Consider the following 20,777-nt stretch of genomic DNA (forward strand, 5'->3'; position numbering starts at 1 on the left):
TAAAAGCAATCTACAGCAAACCAGTAGCCAACATCAAAGTAAATGGAGAGAAGCTGGAAGCAATCCCACTAAAATCAGGGACTAGACAAGGCTGCCCACTTTCTCCCTACCTTTTCAACATAGTACTTGAAGTATTAGCCAGAGCAATTCGACAACAAAAGGAGATCAAGGGGATACAAATTGGAAAAGAGGAAGTCAAAATATCACTTTTTGCAGATGATATGATAGTATATATAAGTGACCCTAAAAATTCTACCAGAGAACTCCTAAACCTGATAAACAGCTTCGGTGAAGTAGCTGGATATAAAATAAACTCAAACAAGTCAATGGCCTTTCTCTATACAAAGAATAAACAGGCTGAGAAAGAAATTAGGGAAACAACACCCTTCTCAATAGTCACAAATAATATAAAATATCTTGGCGTTACTCTAACTAAGGAAGTGAAAGATCTGTATGATAAAAACTTCAAATCTCTGAAGAAAGAAATTAAGGAAGATGTCAGAAGATGGAAAGATCTCCCATGCTCATGGATTGGCAGGATCAACATTGTAAAAATGGCTATCTTGCCAAAAGCAATCTAGAGATTCAATGTACTCCATTCTTTAATGGTGTTGTTTGTATTTCTGGAGTCCAGCTAATTGAGTACTTTGTATATATTTGATATTAGTCCCTTATCAGATATAGGTTTGGTAAAAATCCTTTCCCAATCTGTTGGTGGTCTTTTTGTCTTATTGAAGTGTCTTTTGCCTTACAGAAGAACCTATGCAATTTCATGAGGTCCCCTTTTGTCCATTCTTAATCTAAGAGCACAAGCAAAAATATGTAATGCTTCACGAATTGCCTGTCATCCTTAAACAGGGGCCATGCTAATCTTCTCTATATCATTCCAATTATAGTATATGTGCTGCTGAAGAGAGCACAAGTTCATGAAATTCTTAGGCAAATAGATAGAACCAGAAAATATCACCCTGTGTGAGGTAGCCCAACCACACAAGAATACACGTGTATACACTCACTGACAATTGTATATTAGCCCAAAAGCTTCAATTAACCAAGATACAATTCACAAATCACATGAAGCTCAAAGAAGGAAGACCAAAGTGTAGGTGCTTCAGTCTGTCTTAGAAGAACAAAACGCTCACAGGAGCAAATATGGAGATAAAGTGTAGAGCAGAGACTGAAGAAAAGGCCATCCAGAGACTGTCCCACGTGACAATCAACCCCATATAAAGTTACCGAACATAAACACAGACATTATAATGGATGCCAAGATGTGCATGTTGTTAGCAGCCTTATATGGCTGTCTTCTGAGAGGCCCTGCCAGAGCCTTACAGAGGCAGATGCTGGCAGACAACCATTGGACAAAGTGAGGGATCCCCAAAAGAGGAGTTAGAGAAAGTACCAAAGGAGTTGAAGGGGATTGCAATGCCACAAGAAGAACAGAAATATCAACCAACCAGTCACTCAAGGGCTCTCAGGGACTAAGCCATCAACAACGGAGTACACATGGCTCCACCTGCATATGTAGAAGAAGATGGCCTTGTTATGCATCAATGGAAGGGAGGTCCTTGGTCCTATGAAGGCTCTAATTAAGTCTCAGTGTAGGGGAACTGAGGGCTGGGAGGTGGTAGTGTGTGGGTTGGTAGAGGAACACTCTCATAGAAGCAGAGAGAGGGAGGATGAGATAGGGTGTTCCTTCTCGGGGAGGGAGAGAGGATAGGAAAAGGTTATAACATTTGGAATGTGAATAAAGAAAATATCCAATAGAAAATAAAACAAAATGTCTTTCTACTTTAAGAAATATCACTTAGTATTGCTTGGTTTTTGGCTACTGAGTTGTACATTTTGGCTATATGTTTCTGTATTGCCTTCTATTCAGATGTATGCTTTCTAAGCTTTTCCACCATATTCTAGCTTGTGACCTCACACCAATGCTCATTTTTTTTCTACTATGCAGAAGCTGTGCAGCCCAGTGCAATTGCACAATTCCACATGCCCACCTGCCTTGTTCCTAGCACATCTGGTGTCATGCAAGACATCACTGCCCAGATCTAGTTCTGAGTTTTCTTCTAATAGTTTCTTGCTTTTATGCCTTATATCCAGGTCTTTAATTCATTGCACTTGAGATAAATTTCCAATTTTGCCTGAAATCATTAGGTTATATGCTTTAATACTTACTATCTTCATTGCCATTCATACTTTCTTAGAAATATAAAGAATAAACACTTGTCCTCCTTAGACCAATACTTTGCCTAGAGTCACCAGAGCTCATTTCATCCATAGTTTGATAAGGTCAATGTGGTCAAAAAGAACTGACTCTCTACATCAGCAGGATTCAGGTCTGACTCCAGAGTCAAAACCTTCAGATAACAAATAAGAATCCACCTTCAAAGAGTTAGAGGTATCATTTCTTAGACTAAAGGCATCAAAGTGGTGTTTCTTTTCTTCTCTCTTTACATTAAAAAGTAAACACTCATTCAAGTGTAAGCACAAATCCAAGTGGTAACAGGAAAATATCAGGGTCCTCTTCATCATCATCTGCTCACACCAAATGCAGCCACCAAACACGAGGATCAACGCCTGTCACAAGGAAGCTATAAGAACAAAAATTGTCAACAAGACCTTGAGAACAAAACACTCTCCTTATGAATTTATACTTTTTCTGTGCAGGACCTCTCTCGGAACATTCCCTAGACAGATAGAAACAAACACACAAACATGACACACACACACACACATGCACACAGACACAGTAACATACATAAGCCACACACACTCACACACACACACACACACACACACACACACAGAGAGAGAGAGAGAGAGAGAGAGAGAGAGAGAGAGAGAGAGAGAGAGAGAGAGAGAGAAACACACACTCTTCCTTGTTGTGGATAGCCCTGGGGCTAATTATATTTGATTTTAATTCCATTCTCCTGAGAGTGGATGCAAACAAGGAATGAGTCAGGACTCAGGTGATTTACTGTAAACCTGCTCCCCACCTTAATTTGTAAAATAAAGGAGAGCTGATGATTGGGCAGATAAAAAGGAAGATGGAGAGGAAGGGAGGAGAGAGAGGAAGGAGAAAATGGAAAAGAGGAGGCAGAGGAGGAGGAAGAAGAAAAGTAGAGCAGAAGTACATCACCTGAAGAGACCTCAAGTTCCAAGGGGTCTCATAGATGTGGAAGATGGTAGTGTAGCAGTAGATCTGCCCAATCTAGGCATGCAGCATGTAATCATATTAACTGTGTTGTGTTTTCATTGCCTGGACATATTTGGGAGGAGATTTACCACAAGGAAATGGCACCCAACATATTGATTTAAATCCAGCTAACTTGAGGTAAAAATTCACTGACCCCAACTCCTGAAACGAAACTGGGCAGTGAACAAGGCTTTAGTAGTATGGATTTGGAGCTGCTTAAATCTAAGGGGCCTACAGAGAATCTTTGCATGAAAGAGCCTTTCTATGCTTGCCTCCCTGTATTCTTTGCTCCCCACACTGCCTCCCCCATCTACAAACAGGGACACAGATAACTCACAACGTTTTACACTCAGCTTTTCCCTGTGAGTAAAGAATTGGGAGACAAAGATACAAAGGACTCTGGACCAGGTAATTCACTTCTATAAAGACAGAAATATAACCATTTGATACTTGAAGAAGGTGTAAAGATATAGTGCTCTAATAATCTTCCAGGATATTAATATTCTGTCTACCGTGGGCTCCACTCAAATTTTGGGTTTAAATCCTGGTTTGACAAGCTGCTTCTTAGAAGTAGTTGTAGTACCTAAAGATGGGAAATTTCACCTGTGGTTCAGAACCAGATAGGGAATGTTAGTCACTAACTCCAAGTAAAGAGAGCAGTGATAATCACCTGCTATGAATATAGGTATTAATTAATAGAAGTCCGTCACTCTAGGTAAAGAGCATAACAGATAGATATTATAATAGGTATTAATTAAATAAATATCTGTGGCTCCTGGTAGAGAAAACAACAGTTAGAAGGCATAAATAAATGCCTGTGGCTCCTGGTAGAGAACACAACAAACAGGATGACTGCTCTAGGCAGAGAGCTTATTAATTATGAGAAATTTCATGTTCAGAATTAGAAGGGAATGTAAGTCATTGACTCCAAATAGAGAGAGCAGTGATAATTACCTGCTGTGAACAGGTATTAATAAATAAAGTCTGTGGCTCCAGGTAGAGAGCATAACAAATAGATATTATAATGAGGGTTAATTAATGTCTGTGGCACAAGGTAGAAAGCACCCTAATAAGTCTTACAGGATACTCATATTCTGTCTAATATTGGCTCCACAGAAATTTTGAGTTTTATCCTGGCTTGACAAGCTGCTTCTTATAAGCAGATGTAGACAGAAAAGAGAAAAGAGAAAAGGAAAGAAGAAAGGAAAGAGGAAAGAAAAAAAGCAAGGAAAGAAGCAAAGAAAGAGGCAAGGAAAGAGGAAAGGAAATAAAAATAGATGTGTGAATTTATTGTTTTAAAAATGGTATAATAAAGTCTGCAGGAGACTCATATTCTGTCTAATGTGGGCTCCATGGGAATTTTTGGGTTAAATCCTGACAGGACAAATTAGAAAGACCTAAATAGGCTAAAATGTGTGTGATTTTTTAATATTGTGGTTGTTTTATTGTTCCTCTGGAACAGAGGGCAAGCTACAGGTTTTCCTGGTTACCAGCTGAAGGATATGCTGATTTGGGGAAAAGGTTTTATCTTTGCATTTTTGGAAAAGATGATTAACTTATTTATACATTCCATAGTTATTTGGATAAGATTTGATAAAGGGAAACCACCCTTGAGAACTAGATCAGAGAATCAAACAAAAAGGTTATCTTAATGATACTAAAATTTCATTTGAGATTTATATATTACAGAATATACAGTCTTGTTGAATTACATCATCAGACATACTGAACTAACCTGCCTAAAAACCTGATGTCTTGGTTTTTCATCTGGATCCAGTCAGGACACAGATATCAGAACTCCCCCATTTCCCTAACCTTCCCCCTCCCTTCGAAAATATCTCAACGCCCATATTCAGCTTGAAGAAGTTATGAAGAGCTGTCGTCCCAGTTCCCTAAACTTTGGGGCTGGGAGTAGTTATTATAGGTTGTCTATGATACTAAAAATTTTGAAATACAGGACTTAGACCCAGTCCTTCTATTGCTGTTATTATAAACAGATCTGAGATGTGTAAGCCCGTGAGTTAAGGACCAAATAGGAAATTCATGACTCTGAGTTTATCTTTAGAGTGTTTTCAGTTATTTTAATTAGAAAGGGTTGAGAGTAGTTAACAAACAACAGTCGAGATTACAAAACATAGTTGGTTTTCAAAAACATCAGAAATCCACAGAATGTGACCTTTAGTGTTATTAATTCATTTGTTGTTGAGACCAGTCTGCTCCTGACAGCCTTCTCTGTCTTAGATTCAAAGAAGAAACTGAGTATCTTTGAGTTACTCCAGTTGTAGCAAAACGGCCACTAAGCAAGAATTTCCTCATTTCATCTATAGACATAATATTGTCCAAAGAAAGGACACAGATACAGGTAAGGACAGGTAAGGACTCTAATTGAGTATCTTTTTTTTTTAAATTTTTTATTAGGTATTTAGCTCATTTACATTTCCAATGCTATACCAAAAGTCCCCCATACCCACCCACCCCCACTCCCCTACCCACCCACTCCTTCTTTTTGGCCCTGGCGTTCCACTGTACTGGGGCATATAAAAGTTGCGTGTCCAATGGGCCTCTCTTTCGAGTGATGGCCGACTAGGCCATCTTTTGATACATATGCAGCTAGAGTCAAGAGCTCCGGGGTACTGGTTAGTTCATAATGTTGTTCCACCTATAGGGTTGCAGATCCCTTTAGCTCCTTGGGTACTTTCTCTAGCTAGTCCATTGGGAGCCCTGTGATCCATCCATTAGCCGACTGTGAGCATCCACTTCTGTGTTTGCTAGGCCCCGGCATAGTCTCACAAGAGACAGCTACATCTGGGTCCTTTCGATAAAATCTTGCTAGTGTATGCAATGGTGTCAGCGTTTGGAAGCTGATTATGGGGTGGATCCCTGGATATGGCAGTCTCTACATGGTCCATCCTTTCATCTCAGCTCCAAACTTTGTCTCTGTAACTCCTTCCAAGGGTGTTTTGTTCCCACTTCTAAGGAGGGGCATAGTGTCCACACTTCAGTCTTCATTTTTCTTGAGTTTCATGTGTTTAGGAAATTGTATCTTATATCTTGGATATACTAGGTTTTGGGCTAATATCCATTTATCAGTGAGTACATATTGTGTGAGTTCCTTTGTGAATGTGTTACCTCACTCAGGATGATGCCCTCCAGGTCCATCCATTTGGCTAGGAATTTTGTAAATTCATTCTTTTTAATAGCTGAGTAGTACTCCATTGTGTAGATGTACCACATTTTCTGTATCCATTCCTCTGTTGAGGGGCATCTGGGTTCTTTCCAGCTTCTGGCTATTATAAATAAGGCTGCTATGAACATAGTGGAGCATGTGTCCTTCTTACCAGTTGGGGCATCTTCTGGATATATGCCCAGGAGAGGTATTGCTGGATCCTCCGGTAGTACTATGTCCAATTTTCTGAGGAACTGCCAGACTGATTTCCAGAGTGGTTGTACAAGCCTGCAATCCCACCAACAATGGAGGAGCGTTCCTCTTTCTCCACATCCTCGCCAGCATCTGCTGTCACCTGAATTTTTGATCTTAGCCATTCTGACTGGTGTGAGGTGGAATTTCAGGGTTGTTTTGATTTGCATTTCCCTGATGATTAAGGATGTTGAACATTTTTTCAGGTGCTTCTCTGCCATTCGGTATTCCTCAGGTGAGAATTCTTTGTTCAGTTCTGAGCCCCATTTTTTAATGGGGTTATTTGATTTTCTGAAGTCCACCTTCCTGAGTTCTTTATATATGTTGGATATTAGTCCCCTATCTGATTTAGGATAGGTAAAGATCCTTTCCCAATCTGTTGGTGGTCTTTTTGTCTTATTGACGGTGTCTTTTGCCTTGCAGAAACTTTGGAGTTTCATTAGGTCCCATTTGTCAATTCTCCATCTTACAGCACAAGCCATTGCTGTTCTGTTCAGGAATTTTTCCCCTGTGCCCATATCTTCAAGGCTTTTCCCCACTTTCTCCTCTATAAGTTTCAGTGTCTCTGGTTTTATGTGAAGTTCTTTGATCCACTTAGATTTGACCTTAGTACAAGGAGATAAGTATGGATCGATTCGCATTCTCTACATGATAACAACGAGTTGTGCCAGCACCAATTGTTGAAGATGCTGTCTTTCTTCCACTGGATGGTTTTAGCTCCCTTGTCGAAGATCAAGTGACCATAGGTGTGTGGGTTCATTTCTGGGTCTTCAATTCTATTCCATTGGTCTACTTGTCTGTCTCTATACCAGTACCATTCAGTTTTTATCACAATTGCTCTGTAGTAAAGCTTTAGGTCAGGCATGGTGATTCCACCAGAGGTTCTTTTATCCTTGAGAAGAGTTTTTGCTATCCTAGGTTTTTTGTTATTCCAGATGAATTTGCAAATTGCTCCTTCTAATTCGTTGAAGAATTGAGTTGGAATTTTGATGGGGATTGCATTGAATCTGTAAATTGCTTTTGTCAAGATAGCCATTTTTACAATGTTGATCCTGCCAATCCATGAGCATGGGAGATCCTTCCATCTTCTGAGATCTTCTTTAATTTCTTTCTTCAGAGACTTGAAGTTTTTATCATATAGATCTTTCACTTCCTTAGTTAGAGTCACGCCGAGATATTTTATATTATTTGTGACTATTGAGAAGGGTGTTGTTTCCCTAATTTCTTTCTCAGCCTGTTTATTCTTTGTATAGAGAAAGGCCATTGACTTGTTTGAGTTTATTTTATATCCAGCTACTTCACTTAAGCTGTTTATCAGGTTTAGGAGTTCTCTGGTGGAATTTTTGGGGTCACTTATATATACTATCATATCATCTGCAAAAAGTGATATTTTGACTTTCTCTTTTCCAATTTGTATCCCCTTGATCTCCTTTTGTTGTCGAATTGCTCTGGCTAATACTTCAAGTACTATGTTGAAAAGGTACGGAGAAAGTGGGCAGCCTTGTCTAGTCTCTGATTTTAGTGGGATTGCTTCCAGCTTTTCTCCATTTACTTTGATGTTGGCTACTGGTTTGCTGTAGATTGCTTTTATCATGTTTAGGTATGGGCCTTGAATTCCTGATCTTTCCAGAACTTTTATCATGAATGGGTGTTGGATCTTGTCAAATGCTTTTTCTGCATCTAACGAGATGATCATGTGGTTTTTGTCTTTGAGTTTGTTTATATAATGGATTACATTGATAGATTTTCGTATATTAATCCATCCCTGCATCTCTGGAATAAAACCTACTTGGTCAGGATGGATGATTGCTTTAATGTGTTCTTGGATTTGGTTAGCGAGAATTTTATTGAGGATTTTTACATCGATATTCATAAGAGAAATTGGTCTGAAGTTCTCTATCTTTGTTGGATCTTTCTGTGGTATCTTTCTCATAAGTTTTTACTGTAAAATGATATACACAGGAATTTCAACACTCACAGAACTCCAACACTCTTATTAGATGCTTATAGAACAGGATTAGTCTTGGGTATTAGTAGAAATCTTTCTTTGTGTAAAGCAACATTGAATCAATTTCAAAGTATACTAAAGTGTCTACATGGTGACAAAAGTAACACAGAAATTAAAGACACCTCAGAATGGCTCTCAAGTTCATGACCTATACCCCTGAAGTGTGTTATTGGTTGAGATAACCTTGCTGAATGCTATACTGAGTCGAACACAGCAGTCATGCTGTATCACAGATCCCCATAGGATCACATACTATTACATGCTGCCAACCTCAAATCTTAATGCCTGATTTATTTTCTGTCTCCAGCGTTGAGAGATCTGATATGCTATTGTAGAACAAGAGGCTGCAAAGGAAGAGAACGCATGAATGGGACTTGCAGAAAGGGTCATTTAATGTACACACTCTGCTGTCGCTGAACATGGAGATCACAGAGAACAAGACGACCATGAGCACTGAAGCCACTGATGCTGGTGCCTGATGACCACTTCTCAAAAAATTGTTGGCAATATGCTTCCTGTGTGTTCACATTCTTTCAATATATGCGACAAGGCTCAGTCAAGGCTCTGTATATAAAGTACCGCAACCTTCAAAGAAACCTTTGCAGATGAATGAATACTATAAGTTTTTATTTGCAAGATACTGGCTCCAATTAATATCAATTTAAGGATGACTCCAGGTTCAGACATAAAATGAATAGAAAGTTCAGAATGCTCATGATCCTCACATATGCTGCTCCTGATTTTTGACTCTGCCTTTAGGTACTCTTGACTCACTCTCAAAAGACATTGCCTAAATGTTAAAAAAAAACTAACACTTTGGCTTTCAGGTTTACAGAGTTCTAAAATGATTTTTTTGAAAGCTACAGTGTCCTTAAAAAGTGTGTAAATTTTAATGAGCCAGACCTGAATTATGGCTTATAAACTGAGGGTTACATTTGGCTCTGTGGAGACAAATTTTATCAATATTTAAAAAAGTTAGTCAGAGCAGAGTGGGTAGGATGAAAATCAGGGCATCCCACACTATGATCTGCATGTAATCTGTAGTGTCCAAAGTCGTATAGGACAAAATACAGTTTCTATACAGAAAATTTATTTATACACAAAAAGTATACATGTCTAATGACTGCAGTGTGCTCTACAAGATACACTCAAGTGACTTACCCTGCAGTTTTGAAGGGTTTAATGCAGCATGGAAGAGATATGCAAGATAAATAAAGAATTTGTTAGGCAGTTGTTGAAGCAGGGGCCTCCAGTCATGGTACAGGGTGCTAAGAGTCAGATTCTAAATCATCACACACTCCTTCAGGGAAAACCATGTCCTAAATGAAAGGACAACAGTTATGGTGATCTCCAGATTGCAGGTTCTAGTAGCACAGATGGTGTGGATTCACATAAAATATAGTTGTGGGCATTCAATAGTGATGGAACCATGCTAGGCGAATTGGATACCCTTTCACACTTTGAGGAAGAAAGCATGCTAGAAGCATCTTACTTGGCCGATTATAGCAACCATGGCAGAGACTAGATCCACTGATTGAGCTAGAAGAGAAAGCCATTACAACTCTTTTCGCCTCAAATATTACAGAATTCCAATTAGAAGATTCAAAGCAGAAGGCAGTTATCATAGTCCACAAGACATTTTAGCCTTTAAATAAGTCACTGGTGACCTGAGCAAACTAAATTTAACAGTTAAGTCAATATGGGTCATCCCTCTGAAATGTAATTATCTGAGGGTATAGGTCCTCTGTTTCTAGGAACAGTGAGGATAACTCCAGTAACTGTCAATCAGCAAATACATGACACAATCACATTGGTCAACCTCTCTACTAAAGTTCTCCAAGGACTCTCCTCTAGTTCACTTGGCTAAAAGTCTCTCTTGTCTTTGTCTCCAGAGTTTATTCAACAATTCTCCCTGTTGCAAATTCTTGACCCTGGATGCAATAAGATCATGTATTCTTTCTTGCCCATTTACAATTTGGGGAGAATTTTTCTTTTAAATGCAAAGTTTCATGCTGCAGATCCTCTGGGTCCCTTTGTCTGCTTGGAATGGGTCTCTGGTCACAGGTGGGCAAGGAGTTGGAGGGAATGACAGATAGACCAACACTGGAGATTGTGTAGAATCTGAATGTAATTTGTCAAATTGAGCATCAAACTTTTTATACAGAAGAAAATAGGGAAGTTAAGTCACATAGCAGCAAGGTACAAATGAGGTTACCAGATGCTTAATGACTTTTACACTAAACAGAGGAATGTAAACACAAAGACTGGCAGAAACTGGGCAATAAAACAACTGAGACAAAGTCAGCTCTATCTATGGTCAGCGATAGTCTTAGAAGCCAGGTGTGAGAACTTTACACACCTAGGGCAAGGGCTTTCACACCCAAGTCATCATTCTAATTAGGGGGTTCTACTCTAGCTAAAACGTGTCAGGCTCAAGGCTAGAGGTAACAGTGCAGGATCCACTCTGGATCTTCGATTAAAATATGTGCGTTGGCTGACCATGGAAAAAAGATTGCATTCAGAAGGGCAGAAAATTAAGAATAGGATAGGAAGAAGTCAACAGAATCACTTTGCTGTCTATTGACTTGGTAGGGCCATCTGCTGTCCTGCTTGATGTGAATTTACTCTTTCTGTCAGAATGACAAGGTTCATGAGTGCGTTCCTTCAAGAGAAAGACTCAGGAAGAGGACATAGAAGGTATGTGTTTATGGTACAAAAGACAGACTGTGAATGACAGAGGACATACAAACTATAAACCTAAAGCCACAGAATATTATAAGCTTTCAGAGATTCTGTAAATCATGTACAACAGTGCCAATATTATATATATGAAGAGCTATGTACTCTCTCATCTTATATTATAATTGTTACATGTATATGCATATTCATAAAATTTTAATGGATACATATGCAAATATGTATGTATAATAACATTGCTCATATGTCCATGTGTCTATGGCTAACCATTCAGGATTGGGGCCTATAACTGACAATGGGACCTTATGAAACAAAACCTTCCCTATAGCAAAGGAAATAATCAGTCCAGTAAAGAGGAAGCTCACAGTGTGGTACAGACCCTTTACAAGCTACATAAATGTATGGCTTGTCATCCAAAATATACAAAAAACTAGAGAAATAAATGAAGACAGTTAGTGAAACAACCTAATTAAATATCATATATGGGTCTGAACAGAGAATTTTGGAAAAGAAGAAATAAAGTGACTGAAATGAAATCAAGAATGTTTGACATGCTATGGCTGTACTGTGCAAGTCCAAGACATAGCATATACTAACAGGGACCTGGGAGTTGGATACAAAAACTCCACCCCTTGCACTGGAGGTATTGCCAATTGTTAGCTGCTAGGTGAGCGACAGTTCTTTCTGAGTGTATCTTCTGGTGAATTGATCATGTTCCAGTAGAAAGTATAAAAACATATTGGCAGTACAAATTGACCCAAATGGATTTTTTGAAAAATTAAAGAAAAAAAATGAAATGAACTTGGGTGGATAGGGAAAGGGGTAGATATGGTAAGAGTTTGCTCAGTGGTGAGTATTATCCAAATAGGATAACCAGTTATTGGAAATTTACAAAGAACTAATAATACTAGCCAAGAAGTATGCTTTAAAATGTTCAACATTCTTATCAGAGAAATGGAAATTTAAAGTTCTCAGAGGTTTCATCTATAACTAGTCAGAATGATTAAGATCAAGAAAACAATTGTCCACAAGTGGGAGTGAGGGTCTAGGGAAAGGGGAACCCTCAGGCACTGTTGGTGGGATTGCAAGCAGGCACAGGAACCAAGGAAGTCAGTGTGGAGAATTCTTACAAAACTACAGGGAAATCTCCATGGCACAGCTGTACCACTCCTTAGCAAATGCCCAGGACTCAGGATCCTACCTTACAGTTACTGGCTCAACAATTTCTATTGCATCTGAGTTTTCAGCAGCTATAGAAAGGAAAGGACATAATGTCCTTCACTGAAAAATGGATCATGAAAAAGTGGGACTCATTTTTGAGGGTGAATCTTTCTTTTTTTTTTATCGTACTATATGATTTTATCTATTTTTTTAATTAGGTATTTTCTTCATTTACATTTCCAGTGCTATCCCAAGACACCCCCATGCCCTCCCCGCCCCCCACTCTCCTACCCACACATTCCCACTTCTTGGCCCTGGTGTTCCTCTGTACTGAGGCATATAATGTTTGCAAGACCAATCAGCCTCTCTTTCTACTGATGGCCCACTAGGCCATCTTCTGATACATATGCAGCTAGAGACTCTTATCTAATGAACAGACAAGTTGATAGAGAGAGAAGTAGCCAGAGCAGAGTGGTTTATCTCTTTGTATCTAACCTCCTGTTCACCCTTGATACACAAAAAAATGAATCATGTACTATGCCTGGCAACCTGAGTTCAAATCTCAGACACCACATTGTAGAAGCAACAAACAGGCTACCATTAGCTGTCCTCTGACCTCCACGTGAGTTCTATGGCACATGAGTTCTCTCTGTACATACAATAAGTGTATAAATAAATACAAAACAAATTTTAAGAAAATGGTAATGTTCACATGACAGACTTCCCTGCGTGTAGTTACAGAAAGCATGCTTTTGTCCTAAAAAAAAGGTCCTCTAGTTTAGCCTAACTCCAAAGAGTCTCAAACATTCCATTTCACTTGGACTTGAACAAACATTGAGGAACTGCCAGTTTTTATAATAACTGAGAGTTGCTGTAGGTTGTGATGCTCAGAAGACATGTCCCAATTGAAATCACATCTTCTCCATCAACATGGTATTGTCCACATGTTCTACCATGTGGGCCAATGTTGTGAATAGCCCTGGGCCTAATTCTATTTTATGTTAAATCTGTTCTTCTGTGAGGGGTTGCAAACAAGAAATGAGTCAGCACTCAGGTGAATTCCTGAAAACCTGCTTCCCAACTTTATTTGTAAAATAAAGGAGAGCTGATGACTAGGCAGATAACAGGGAAGGTGGAGCAGGATGGGGGAGAGGGAAGAAGGAGAAAATGGAAGAGGGAGAGAGAGGACACAAAGGAAGGGGAAGGAAGAGGAGGAGGAGTGGGGAAGGAGAGAGATGAGGAGGAGAAGAGGAAGAAAAAGGAAGAGGAAGAGGAAGAGGAAGAGGAAGAGGAAGAGGAAGAGAAAGAGAGCAGAAGCATAGGCCAGGAGAAACTGAAAGTTCTAAGGGGTCTTATAGAAGTGGAAGATGGTAGTGAATGAGTAGATCTGCCCAATAGATGTGCACAGCATGGAATCCTGTTAAGTGTGTTGTGCTTTCATTGCCAGGTCATAACTGGGTTGGAGAAATTTGCTGAAACAGGCCAAAGCCATCACTTTTTGCTACAAAGAACCTCTAAAGAAATTTCAGTGACCAACCTATGATATCATGAAAACATACCCTATAGATGCCCAAGATCTTTTTAAAATAACCTGCTGATCACAGAAAATTCAAATGAACAACAAATATTAATGGCTCATACCAGCCTGCTCTATGACAAGCCCATATTATAGCTTCTGAATAGGACTCTGCATTCTGTGTGTAGATCACAGGGAAAAAGTGTGCACACTTTTTCATAATGAGAATTGCATTAGGCATCTTTAGTTCCTAAATGTGCATCTTTAAAAGAAGGATGTTTGTCTCCATGCTCTGAGGACGTTCCTCAGCCAAATATGAAGCTCAGCCCTCTTCCAATCAATAGCCTTCATCATAGTCTTCTGGTGAGAAATACCTGCACGTTACACTGTCAGACCTTTACTAGTTTTCTTCTTCTCACCATCATTCATATCTGGAAGGTTCTCTATCATTCTCTGCTCAACCAAGGCTCATATATCCTTGCATGTAACATCTTTTATCTAATGTGTAAAAGTGCTTATTTGGTGGGATATCTCTTTAACAAACAGATGAAAGCTATAAAGTTCTTGAGGTATTTGAAACGAGAAGATACGTTCCCCATTAGTTTAATAAATAGAAACATTCTAGATTGAATACAAAATTTAAATGCTATGGATTTTGACAACTTCTTACCTAAAGTAAGAATACTAAACTTTTATTTATTGTAGAGATGAAAGAGCTTTGTGTTGTAACTTTATAGAAACAATGATAATTTGAAACTTGTGATAAGCCAGGCAGCATTCTCAAAGTATATAATATGTGCAGTGTATTTCTATTAGCTGATACTTACTAATTGCTAAGATCTTTTTTTCTCTTTGGATAAGAGGTTTTCAGAATAATCAATTAAAATAGTCAAGTTCATTGACTGATATTTTGTGGGTTTGTAAAGGAACTTTAAAGAGTTTAATTGCCATACTCAGAAGACACTAAAGATTAGACAACAGGATGTGGCCAGAACTCTTACACTTTACCGCTATCCCATATTCCACCTTAACTCCTATGTTTTAGAGTGATGCCTTCTGTCATTTATTGAGTTTATTTGTTTTCCTTCTTTATAGCATGATAGGAGCCCAAGGTTGAAAGACATCTCTTGACAGATGGTCTCTCTATTTCTTCTCCTTGATCTCTGCCTCTACTAATTATCTCCTTTGAGATTTGATTTTAAACCACCAATAAATATCCCATATTCACTAGAAATATACGAAGAAATGAGGGTGTTTTTTGACAGTTATCACAAGTAATATCTCATATATGTGATCCCTACTACAGAAATAGAGTAAATTATTGAGGATAAATTTGAGTTCTGTTGAGTTTTTACACTCTGACTTGTGATGGAAAACATGTGCAGAACAGAACACCCCCACTGTCTCAGAGTCCAGGATGCAGTACAGGAGAGCATAAGAAGATGCAAGTTCTCAAGCTGTGACCCATCTTACCAAGAGCCTCCTGTGGGTAACCAGAGTCCTGATGCCTGTGAGAAAGGAAGAGGGCTAGCCCTCCCATGTGCCTAAGTGGGGAATGTGCAAGACCAGAGACTTCAGATTCCACTGGGGGTTAACATACATTCTTTGCAGAACATATTTGAATACATGATGATGCTTGGACAAGATTCACTACAAGAAGAAATAGCAATGGACTACAAAGAGCTCTTTCAGTTTTCCAACATCACTTCAGTGTCTGTGGCCCACCTGCTCCAAACACTGCCCTATTTCCCAACATCTCATTTGGCATTCACACGTGATATAATACCTTGGAACACTGAAGATCCTCAACACTCTACGTGAGAAGGGGGAACTTCCTCCCTTGTGGCAGAGGGTGTGTAAGAACTGTAACTGACTTAAACACAGGATGTGGTAGGAATTTTGCTAATGCCACTAAAACACAAAGCTTGACTCTTAATGATTTAAATGGAAAGAAAAGTAACTCAGAAATATTATTAAGAGATTTAAATGCCAGGCTGTTTGGAATAAAAAAAAAAACTGGAGGAAGAAAAATGTTTATCTTTAGAAAATTTTTAAGATATGCTACAAAGAAACAATTTCCAGACTTTTTGAAGAGTAGCTAAAGATTCATTAGAGAAAATGTGGGCCTGGAAGAATGGCTCTGAGGTAAAGAATACTAGGTGCTCTTGTAAAAGACCTAGGTTCAGTTCTCACACCCACATAGCAGCTCACAGCATTCTGGAACTCCAGTTCTTGAGGACTGGGCTCTCTACTCTGCTTTCCACAGACAATAGCCACACACACACGTACAGTCTGCCAAATCACTTCTAAAACAAAAATAAGTACATCTTTTTTACAAATGTAGAAAGAATGTGCCAACTAACCTCTCAGTGGAACATTTGACAAAACACGAGTACACGCACTTCTGGTGTCAAAGCATGATAAAGATGAACTGTTATAATACTGAAATATCAATTTTGTCTCTCAGATTGGATGAGGAATATAAGAAAAACATTATAGTACTTTTATCAATCTGCAGTAAAACCATAAAGTTCCAGCCAACAGTAAATTCACAAAGCAAAAATCTGCTTTCCCCCAAGGCTCAATAAACCTAGTAGTATGTAAATGACTGCATGCAATTCCTCAGACAGAGGAATCTGGTTTCTACATTCTCTGGTGTCCATGAGTAGGTGTCTTTCCTCAATTGAGATATCTGATGCTACCAGGGCTTGGTAAGAAACAAAAAAGAGAACATAAAGCAATAAGAAAATGAAAAGAGGGTGCAGAACAAACTTTGCTGTACTTAAAAAGGGCAAAATTCTCTAAGGATATATTCTGTGGTTCAGGATTCTCTAAGACTTCAATAGCCAGTTCTGTACCAGACACTGGTAGGAAGGGTACAATGTGAAATTACATAGTAAAAATCTTTCACATGAGCATGGTGGCCTTTTGAGCATGCATATTTTAGAAAGTGCTACTTAGATCAATTCTGTGATGAGCAGGAAAGATAACAATGTGTCTGAAATATAAGGTGGGCTTCTTAACTCAAATCAAAGTCTACAGATGTAATCAAGAGGTCATTAAACAATTACATAAGTATGTATGTACATATATATACATACATACACACACGCGCACATATATATGTGTGTGTGTGTGGTGTGGAGGTTAATATGCATGTAAAATAGTATTCTCACTGCTTAGCTAATTCTTTTTGAGACCTCTATATAAAATCATTTTAACAAATGAATAGTATTAATTAACACATAAATATGATGTGCTACATATGACAGGGGGACGCCATACAGAGAATGAAAACATCAGGAATTCTGTACCTTTTGTTGTGTATGTAGTGTGAGAAATGGGATGAAACACATAGAGAACAGTGGTCATGTATGGCGTGATGACACTTCTTAAGATAGGGTACTAGCTTATGGCCCTCTCTACATTACATCTCTTGTAGATCAGTACTCATTTTCTGAAAGTAAAAAAATTGCAGAATCTCAGACATGTGGAATGACGCATGGCTTGAGAGTCCCAAGTATGGAGATGCTCCTGGACCACACTCTTGTGAGATGTGTTCAGACACTTTGGCTTCTACAGAACATCTCACTCTAGCTACATTCTTACAAACTCTGTCTCTTAAACTCAATTCACTGGGGGCACAATGAGGCCATCTTACTTTCTCTATAATGGCCCCAAGTAGGGAGTTCACAATGTTACCTCACAGGAGGATGATTGATAATACCTGAATCATGCAAAGAACTGACTCTCCAGTCCACCTAGTCAAACTCTGCTCCAGACTACCTGAGGAGAGCATCCTGCAAGTTCAAAACATAAAAATCCTTTGTTCCATGAGCTTTATAAATTACAAAGTGCCTACCTCTTTACTTCCCTGACCACTGAGAGGTAAATACTCAAGCAGATGGGAAACACGGGAAGATAGCAAGGCCCCTTCATAATTAATAATGGAAGGGCTGATGTCACTGAACACACACTGCAACATCATGATAGTAGCCTTCAGAACAGAGGAACATCAAAGGGATCTTGATGATAACAGACTCTCCCAGTTCCCAGCAAAGAGTACCTTCTCTAAGTGTAGACCTTTCTCTGCCCTATAAATGCAGGTTGGCTACTCACTCTCCACACATTAGGCTTCTGCTCACCAATTCTCCAGGTGACCCCCAGCCATGAAGACATTTGTCCTCCTCTCTGCCCTTGTCCTGCTGGCCTACCAGGTCCAGGCTGATCCTATCCACAAAACAGATGAAGAGACTAATACTGAGGAGCAGCCAGGGGAAGAGGACCAGGCTGTGTCTATCTCTTTTGGAGGCCAAGAAGGGTCTGCTCTTCATGAAGAATGTGAGTAGTGGTACCCAGTGTGATGGATGCTTGCAGTCTCCTGAGGGAGGGATGAAGATGAGCTCTAGAATCCTGGTAGAGTAATGTGGCTCCCTTGGCAACTCTATTTTGATTCCTTTTATATTCATAACAGTAATAATAAGAGGAAAGTAATTTTAATTGAATTATTTTCTCATAAGGCTTTTAATGTAAAAAGATACACATGGGAATTGCAACAATAAGAGTGCTCCAATACTCTGAGTAGATACTTCTAGATCAGGACTAGACTTGGGTTTTAGTAAAAATTTTTCTTTCTGTAAAGGAACTTTGAATCAATTTATGAGTATACCCTAGTGTCTATACGGTGACAAAAGGAACACAGAAAATAAAGACACATCAGAATGGCTCTTAAGTACATGACCAACACCCATGAAGTGTGTTATTGGTTGAGATGTCCATGCTGAAGGCTGTACTATGTCGAACACAGCACATTCATGCTGTATCACATATCCCCATAGGATCACATACTATTACATGCTGCCAACTGCAAAACTTATTGCCGGATTCTTTTTGTGTCTCCAGTGTCTAAAAAGCTGATATGCTATTGTAGAATAAGAGGCTGCAAAAGAAGAGAACGCGTTTTTGGGACCTGCAGAAATCTTTTTTTAACTTTCGTATTCTGCTGCAGCTGAATATGCAGATGACAAAGATATGACAACCATCGGCTCTGAGGCCACTGATGCTGGGGTCTGATGATCACTTCTCAATAAATTGTTTGCAATATGCTTCCTGTGAGTTTACATTCTTTCAATGTTTGCTAAAAGTCTCAGTCAAGACTCTGTATATAAACTATCAGAAACTTCAAGGAAACCTTTGCAATGAATGAATACTTTAATTTTTAACTTGGAAAATACTGGCTCTAAATACTATCAATTTAAGGATGACTCCAGGTTTAGACACAAGATGTATAGAAAGCTCAGAATGCTCATGATCCTCACATATGCCACTCCTGACTTTTAACTGTCTTTAGGCAGTCTTGCCTCACTATCAAACACATTGCCTATATGTTAAGAACAAGTACCACTTTGGGTTTCAGGTGTACAGAGTTCTAAAATGATATTTTTTAGGAAGCTACAGTATCCTTAAAAATTGTTGAAGTTTTTATGAACCAGGCCAGAATCATGCCTCTGGCTTCTAAACCGTGGGTTATTTTTGGCTATGTGGAGACAACTTTTATCAATATTAGAAAAAGTTAGTCAGAGACAGAATGGGTAGGATGAAAAGAAGGGCATCCCACATGATAACCTGCATGTAATCTGCAGTGTCTACAGTGGTATAGGACAAAATACAGTTTTGATAGAGAAAGTGTGCATGTCTAATGACTGCAGTGTGCTCTACAAGGTACACTCAAGTGACTTACCCTACAGCTTTCAAGGGCCTAATGCAGCTTGGCAGAGATATCCAAGATAAAGGTGTTGGTAGGCAGTCTTGAAGCAGGGATTCCAGGGACGTTACACGGTATGAAGAGTCTGGCTATAAATCATCACACATTCCTTCAGGGAAAACCATGTCCTGATGAAAGGACAGCAGTGCTGGTGACCTCTAAATTGCAGGTTCTAGTAGCACAGATGGTTTGGGTTCCCAAAAGACATAGTTGTGGACTCTCAATAGTGATAGAACAATGCTAGGAGAATTGAATACCCTATCACGCTTTGAGGAAAAAAGGATGCCAGAAGCATCTTACTTGGTAGATTATAGCAACCATGACAAAGACTAGATCCACCGAGTGAGCTAGGAGAGAAAGTCTAACTCTAGCCATTACAACTCATTTAGCCTCAAATATTAGAGAATTCCAATTATAGGATGGCAAACAAAAGGCAGTTGTCATAGTCCCACAAGACATTTCAGTCTTTAAATAAGTCACTCGTGACCTGGACAAAATAAATTTAATAATTAACTCAATGTGTGTCATCCTTCTGAATGTAATTATCTGAGGATATAGGTTCTCTGTTTCCTGGAACAGTTAGCATAACTCCAGTAACTGTCAATCAGCAAACACATGACACAGTCACATTGGTCAACCTCTCTACTATTGTTCTCCAATACCTCTATTCTATATAGCTAAAAGTCTCTCTCATCTTTCTCTCCAGATTTGATTCTAACACCTCTCCCGGTTGCAAATTCTTGAACCTGGATGATGCAATAAGCTCATGTATTCTTCCTTCCCCCTTTACAATGTGGGGAGAATTTTTCTTGTAAAATGCAAGGTTTCAATGTTTTTAACCTGACCTATATCAGTGGTGAAAATTCTAGATGCTTATTGGTAAGAATTTATGAATGTATGTGGACATTGTGAAATGATTAGGTTGGGAAAGTATCATATCTGTCTCCTCAGGTGTTTATAATTTTGTTATGGTGAAACACCTAAATTCTACTGTACTAAGTGTTTTGAAATACA

General features: G+C 38.9%; 1 protein-coding gene and 1 non-coding gene across 2 annotated transcripts; one reads left to right on the plus strand and one right to left on the minus strand.

Moving 5' to 3' along the window:
* Window positions 1–814: 814 nt before the first annotated feature.
* On the minus strand, window positions 815–920 carry Gm24423. The gene has a single exon (XR_003947648.1). It is a non-coding gene; the product is annotated as a U6 spliceosomal RNA (small nuclear RNA).
* A 17,220-nt stretch (window positions 921–18,140) lies between these two features.
* Window positions 18,141–19,105, plus strand: Defa37 (defensin, alpha, 37). Its single transcript, NM_001177522.1, has 2 exons — window positions 18,141–18,340; window positions 18,902–19,105. Exons 1-2 carry the CDS (start codon window positions 18,169–18,171, stop codon window positions 19,009–19,011), a joined length of 282 nt encoding a protein of 93 aa, NP_001170993.1. The 5' UTR covers window positions 18,141–18,168; the 3' UTR covers window positions 19,012–19,105.
* Window positions 19,106–20,777: the final 1,672 nt, after the last annotated feature.

Source organism: Mus musculus, chromosome 8 (genome assembly GCF_000001635.26).
Source record: "Mus musculus strain C57BL/6J chromosome 8, GRCm38.p6 C57BL/6J".
Taxonomy (NCBI): Eukaryota; Metazoa; Chordata; class Mammalia; order Rodentia; family Muridae; genus Mus; species Mus musculus.

Coding starts and splice junctions, on each gene's coding strand:
- Defa37 (NM_001177522.1), top strand. CDS start 18,169: ATGAAGACATTTGTCCTCCTCTCTGCCCTTGTCCTGCTGGCCTACCAG. Junction 18,341..18,901: donor GTCTGCTCTTCATGAAGAAT/GTGAGTAGTGGT, acceptor TTGTGTCTCCAG/TGTCTAAAAAGCTGATATGC.